The 7,124-nt window shown below is 35.5% G+C and overlaps 1 protein-coding gene across 1 annotated transcript; it reads right to left on the bottom strand.

Moving 5' to 3' along the window:
* Positions 1-1,489: 1,489 nt before the first annotated feature.
* On the bottom strand, positions 1,490-6,539 carry LOC110785410 (uncharacterized). The gene is made up of 4 exons (XM_021989847.2): positions 6,216-6,539; positions 4,136-4,194; positions 3,476-3,657; positions 1,490-1,734 (listed from the first exon to the last, which is right to left on the bottom strand). The coding sequence occupies exons 1-4, from the start codon at positions 6,382-6,384 to the stop codon at positions 1,665-1,667; spliced, it is 480 nt and encodes a 159-aa protein (XP_021845539.1). The 5' UTR covers positions 6,385-6,539; the 3' UTR covers positions 1,490-1,664.
* Positions 6,540-7,124: the final 585 nt, after the last annotated feature.

Genomic DNA, 7,124 nt, shown 5'->3' with positions numbered 1-7,124 from the left:
TGACAAACTTCCTAACAACCTAGGTGGCAATTGGCAAATTTTCCTATATTAAAATCTAATGTTGTAGGGTAAGTCACAATACATAATTCCGTAATATAGACTTTTCATAATTCTTACGAATAGAAAATTAAAAATATTTAATGGTCAAATGATGTATTGGCAAGTATGTCGGTCCAAGTGATGCATTTTTTTAATAAAAAGAGGGAGTATCAAGTTTAACACAATTTTTTTAAACTATTAAACTAAAGGAAAATTTGACTTTTAACACCTAAAAAGAATTTGATAAATTGTGTCTTACCGATAAGAGGTGGTAAAAAAAATTATTTTATTTTTAGGTGGTAAAAAATAATTTGTCAATTTTTTAGGTGGTAAAAATTAATTTACCCTAAATTAAAAAAAAGAATTGCAAATTTTGGTTTCTTAAAAGTCAATGTATGCATGACACATCGTGAGGGCTTTTCACTTTTGCTTGGATGATGAAAGAGCGTGTTTAACAAACACCTAACATTGAATTTTAAATTAGTTCAATATTATACAACGTGTATTTTTTTTCTCTCTCATCAACTAAGCTAGACCAAGTATTTGATCTTTCATAATGTTTTCATGAAATTATTCTCTCTTGGCCTCCATCTCTCTCTTCTTTTTTTCCTCTCTCATATTACTTTTAAATATCTTAATAGATTAATAATCTTCTAGTATAAGCATTTGGATGTTTTTTTATGTTTTTTTTGTTGTGTAACCAAGATGTCTATCACCGACAGTAATGACTAACTCTCCCACCCCGCATGCTCCAATTAAGGGTAAAGAGTTGGCTAAAGAACTTTTCTCATTCCCAAAGGTTGGGATCAAACCACCAACCAATTGGTTAAGAGACAAAGTGAACAAGCACCAAAAGTATAAGACCTAAATTCATTTAGAGGTTGCTAAACATACTTTTAGGCAATTTGGTTGGATAATAGGCTCTTATAACATGCTTTTACACGGTCTCAACCGCCCAATCTGGAGTACCTAAGTCCAATTTTCAACAAACATAGGTTTTTAGTACTCTTAATTTTCGAGTGAAAAAACAAGGGTTAATTAAACTGAGGATAATAGGCTCTTAGTTTGATTTGATTTGATTTCAGGGTACCTATGACATACAAGAAGACCTTAAAGAGGTGCGGGGACTTGGGCAGTGAGGAAGTAATTTCGGCACGCTGTGAAACACATCACAGGGGCATTTCTGTAAATAAATTGAATTTCAATGGTACACGTTTTAATCGTAATGGTACATGTTTTTATCGTAATGGTACATGTTTTTGTCGTAATGGTACTCCGTTTAATGAAATGGTACTTTCTTTTTAATGAACGGTACACAAAATGCCCTGTGATGTACATCACTGCATGTCGAAATTCCGCTCCCGCAGTGAGGAAGTATGCGCTCGGTTACCATTGAGACTGCAAAAATAAAAAGGGGTCCTCCAAAGCCAAACAAGAACTGGAGAAACCATTTTTCAGAGAAGAATTCAACTTATAGTACACTTCAAATTAGATATAAGATCGGTTATCATACAAAGAAATCGATCCATCTAGGAACATCAAGATCATTATACATTGAAAAAAAAACATCACGTATAATTGGTTCATTTGGTAAGGGCACAAAAACATCAGTAACATCACCCCATTTAGCTAGAAGCAGATTTGAGCTTGCCCCGTAGAAACTGCAGGATGTGCTCACGTTTCCAGTTGTCAATTCTACAACCAAACAAACATAAAATCATTACGACATTACACAACACGCAATAGAAAGTCTAGATTAAAAAAAAAAAGAATCTCTAATATCAAAATAAGTCTAGTTAACTTCGAGAGTTCAACACTAAATTATGCATTTACAAGTTTAACACTGGAGTCCCTCTTTATTACTTCGTATTACAAAGCTTTCAGGGCGGGAGGTGCCAACAATTACCACGTCATAGATGTGTTGCGCTTGGTTTTATCGTGGAATTTGACTAGAAGTCTAAGAGGGAGCCAACCAAGCCACAAAATCATAAGCTAGACCCAGCGTCCCCACTCAATCTAAATTTTGAATCATTACCCAAACTAACTCCTTCTAAATGATAACAGTAAACCAAATACGAAGTACTACAGTTGTTAACTTGAATCATTCGAGCATGATGGTATAATTATTACCAATGATAAAAGGGTGATTTTATTTTCTTTCAAGTCTTCCTTTATTTTTACGAGAAGGATTCTTTCTACTCCGTGAATTCTATGGAAATGGTACCACCAAATCATAAAGTTCACATACTTGGTGCACGCATACTAAATGGAGGAGAACCAAAAACTATAGAGCAATATGATCCTACATTGAGAATAAAAGCAAGAGCATTTGCTGAATTTCCAAACAATTGTCCGTCAAATAAGCAATTGTACATGGATTCAAAACAACCTCTTTTCCATTGAAGTGTTAAGGCAGCATAATCCCTCTCTTCCCACCCAATAGGCCAATACTATAATTTCTCTGGCAGCATTGTTGTCTTGTAACCCACCAAATAGATTTGTCAAATATAAAGGCGTACATAAAATAAATTTGTTGTTCTACCTTTTTTGTAATTCCTGTCCCAGACGGGAAAGGAAAATCACTTTGAAACAAAGTCTAATAGTCGAAAATCAGAAGGCTTAAAGCTCAACAAAGAAAAATGTATAGTGAAATGTTAGACCCAAGAGGCAAAGACTACATTTGGAATCCAGCCTATTCTTTAACCTAGATGAAAAACAACTTCTGATAACCCATTGCAGAATAATCATCATTTTTTCATAGCTTATAGCCTTATATTATCTCTTGACACATACGTTGTTTTTGCTAGTTAAGGATAAAGGTAACCAAAGTAAACACAAATAGAAAAGAATAGCCGCAAATTCAGCCAAGTACAAATGACTATAGTTCTATATACAACCCAGGTTTCTCAACAAGGGGACCATACTTAGTACCTAGTACTCAAACTACAGTTCTCGAGCACATAATAGCAGAATCACTGTATAGCCTGCATCTGCAACAGTGAAACACAAAGACAGGCAATGCAGCAAACACATGCCAAAACTACAGCCATTTTTATGGTAATATCTAAAAGAAAAAGTCTAAAAGGGGAGATTTTGTGATGCATAAAAAACCTATTTAGGCCAAGTTTAGCTACTACCAAAATTTTTAGGTTTTCCTTTCTCTTCCCCTTCAAACAAGAAGATCCAGGCCTATTGTTTGACATTCGGCAAACTGTACATGCAAGTCGAGTTCTCAACAATCTCTTTTTTTATTATTACTTCTTTTTCTCTTAGCCTTTACTTTTACCAGTAGGTCAGGGTTTAAACGTGCACTGATTAGTAACTTTAATGTTCCCAGGCATCCTATGTGTTGAGCACGTAAACTACTGGCCCAGACATCTCTACAAGGATCAGGCTCACATTAGCTAAAAGTCCAAAGAAATGAAGAATAACTGACCTAATTGTTTCAGCATGTTCACCGTTGTCATCCAGCATAATCATCTTCGGTGGCGAGTTGAAAGAATATTGAACTTTGACCGAAGGAAACTTGTCGTTCTCTTCTTCTATAAAACCAACAACCTCGGGATAGAAGACCAGTTTCCTCATGCAGACCTCCAACAATGCACCAGCATAGGTAATCTGTAATAGTCATAATTCTTGAAGAAGTTAGTAACCTTATAGCAGTAACTATTTTTTTACTGTAAAAAACGCAGGTAAAAAATATGGGAAAAAAGAGAGAAGTGGTGATCATCTGTGTTCTCATTTTTAGCAGAACTCTAGTGGAATAAAGAGATGCAAGACAAGAAAACAAAGGGTACATAATATAGAAGCCCAAAATGTTAGGAAATATATCAATTAAACTAAATATTTCTTCATTGAGTAAAGATTTCTTCTAGGACTAGTAATCAGACTCCTCTAAAAGTCCAAATTGTGCGTAACAAAGTTGCAACAATATACATTCTGAGGTACAAGTGGGTGCAAAATTTCATATACCTGGAAGAACAGTTTTAAACATAAACTCTCAGGTAATAAAGTTCAGACTCATAAGATGTTAAGACCTTCCAAAATATAGTGTTATGAGTTGGAAGTTCAATAGAATTTCTGTAAAAGAATATACCTTGCTCATTGAATCATCAGAATCCTCCACACAGCACTTTAAGCAGTCAGATGCCAATTCTGAAACACATATCATAAGCACCAACATTATTCATGGTTCTTGATGTCAATTCCTCACATTAAACACAGAACATGTACAAAAATGGAAAGATGTTCAGATCTAAACACCAGATAAGTTTGTCACTAAAAACAGCTGCAAGGAGGACAAGCAACCAAAGATAAAGAGATATCCCTGATCAGTAGGGGTGGTAAGGGATCTCGCAGCAGGGAGTGCATAATTGCATAGTAACTTCTGCAGACAATCTCTTGCCATGCAGAACTTAATTTCTTTCCTATTCAACCTCTCAAAAGTCTTTTGACTGCTTAGGGGTAGAACTATGTTAATGTCTGTTGCTATACATTGGATGGGGGTTCTTGTTGTCACAACACTTAGCTTCATTTTTCACACAAATAAAGGAGACAATTTCTAAGTTATTCATGATAAGAAGGCATAATCTTTTCCGTTACGTTGCAAATGTATTCCTATCTGACATGAAATAAAACAGTGATCAATAGGTATTCTCTTGAATAATGCTTGTCTTCCAAACTCCCCTCATAAACCAAACACCTTTTCCACTTCAGAGGGTTTGGCTCCTTGAATGCATCATCTCAATTAGAAATTTCACTGGTCTACAAAAGAATACATAGAGAGGTCTGAGGTCCAGGTTTGTCTTTAAGCATAAGGCAAAATATTTTCTCCTTGAATGCTGGATTGGTTATTTGAGGTTCTTTCATAAACTCGCAACTAAGACGGAAGACAAAACAACACAAAGAAGAATATGACGTATATCTTGATTCAGCCATGTATAGATGGTTGTTTTATAACATGATGTAAAAATTACCAAAACATTCCCAGCTTAAAGATTTCCTATACCTGAACTATGCTTTTATGTGGCGGATACAATATGGCTTTGACTTACTTTCTCAGTAGAAATCCCCATTCATTTCAGCTAATATAAACGATGAGAACATCCTGATTTTATGAAGACTCGACAAATGTAAAAGCTTTCTCCTAGCCAGCTGACAAGATTTACATGTCAGTGTGGCAAACTGTGGATGTAGATGCTCAGACTCATGTCTATCAAGTGAGGTACTTTGCATAACTAGTTAGACACTCAATCATATGTTACACTCATTATTTTAATTTATTAGCTTCTCTCCTACTAACAAAATTCAACTCAATATTTCAGAGATATATCAAATTTCTCACATAATCGCCATGCCATAATTTTTAATCTGTACTTGTATATTTCATTCAAAAGAAGAAGATAGACAATGAACTCACAAACGAACACAGTCAAAAGCACGGATTGAGAAATTTCCAATCAACGACCAATCAATTGATTAAAATGTTAATGGATACTTCCGCGACATCTAACATTATTCATGCTAATTTCATAAAACATGATGTCTTGATAAGTCCTTCAACAAAATAAATGGAAAATAAGAGAAACGAAAGTGGGGATAATGCGATTTCCTTCAAGTACCTTCCTTATTAGTTATTACTCTGTAACAGAAACCAAACTAACACATTACCATGTACCAAATGGGCCATTATGGTGAACTCATTAAAAACGATTTAGCTAAACTCCTTTCTCCAGAAATGACCAACAAATTTCAATCGCCATAGTCTCTCCATCTAAAAACAAGCCACTCATTCAACTTTGATTCACACAGTTCGATCTCTCACTTATCCAACACATTAACAGTCTTCAAATCAAACCATATCGAAACAACAAGGGTTCAAATGAATCATAGATATTAACACTTGTTAAAGCTCGCACCTATCTCATCTATATACTCATAACTTCAAAATCACGCCAACTAAAATTGCAACCAATTGATAATGAAATTACACCCAACTTCTTCAATTAATTACACTTTTATGTAATTGTATCACTCATATCAGTGCAACCTGCAACTCTAATTCATGCAACTCTAATTCATACAATTCCAAGGAAATGAAAAATTACAATAAACAACAAAAAAAAAAAAAAACTAAGCAATAGAATTAGGGGAAAACGGAAGAGGAGGAGAGAGACCTTGGTCTTTGACATACTCAGACAAAGTTTTACAGTCGGAGCAGAGAGAAAGACCCGTGAATCCCAAATTCTCGCAATCTTTTGAGCTTAGCTGTTGTCCATGACAGACTGCCGCCATTGTTAAGATCAAGGTCGCATAGATCGCCATATTCTCCATCTTTCTGTTCATTTAGTTTGGATTTCTCAATCGATAACACAGTAGGGGGTTTTCAATATTTTGATAGTGTGATCAATTGGCTGAATCCTGTTTGGGACAGTCGACGGACCACGGTCATCGCCTCCACGGTGATGGGTCAATGTAAAGATGGCAATGGGCCTGGTCCGACCGGCACGGGTACGAAATGACACGGTCCTGCACGAGCTCGAAGTCGTTGGAAAAGTTTGGACCTCTTTTGTAAGAAAAAATTGCGACAAGGCAAGACACAACGAGGTTGTTTTTTTGCATATCAGATATGTACCAACTAAAAGACAAATAGCTAAAAGACAAGAAAGGAAGTATCATTCATGTAAAAAAAAGTACCATTCTGTAAAAAAAAGTATCATTCTGTAAAAAAAAAAGTATCATTTTTGTTTAAAAAAGTACCATTTAATTTCTTTTTGTCTTTTTTTCCTATTTTGTCTTTTGTTCTGATATGTATTTGCCCATACATATCTGATATGTGCTTGTACTTCCTCAGACACAACACGATCCGGTACGATAAAACATATTAAATTGACTAAAATTAGGCTTAGGCGCCAAGGTCGACATGTGGGCTTGGGCTTCTTTTTGTAATTTTTGACACGGCCTACGACATGGGCTTGGGTTGTGCTTGCTTTTGAAATTTTCAGCCTGGCATGAAACAACTGGGCTTGGCGTGAATCAGACCGTTCAGGCCCAAGGCACGTGGGATCGACAGAGATCCACAACCA

The sequence above is a fragment of the Spinacia oleracea genome, chromosome 3 (genome assembly GCF_020520425.1).
Source record: "Spinacia oleracea cultivar Varoflay chromosome 3, BTI_SOV_V1, whole genome shotgun sequence".
In the NCBI taxonomy this organism is placed as follows: domain Eukaryota; kingdom Viridiplantae; phylum Streptophyta; class Magnoliopsida; order Caryophyllales; family Amaranthaceae; genus Spinacia; species Spinacia oleracea.
This window is presented reverse-complemented; position numbering and strand designations above follow the sequence as displayed.

What these genes read in the sequence shown, in the direction of transcription:
- LOC110785410 (XM_021989847.2), bottom strand. Translation starts at nt 6,384, where the DNA reads ATGAACAGAAAGATGGAGAATATGGCGATCTATGCGACCTTGATCTTA. An exon ending in CTGATGATTCAATGAGCAAG is followed by an intron (nt 3,658 to 4,135) that starts GTATATTCTTTT and finishes TGACTATTACAG; the next exon opens with ATTACCTATGCTGGTGCATT. An exon ending in GAACATGCTGAAACAATTAG is followed by an intron (nt 1,735 to 3,475) that starts GTCAGTTATTCT and finishes GTTTGGTTGTAG; the next exon opens with AATTGACAACTGGAAACGTG.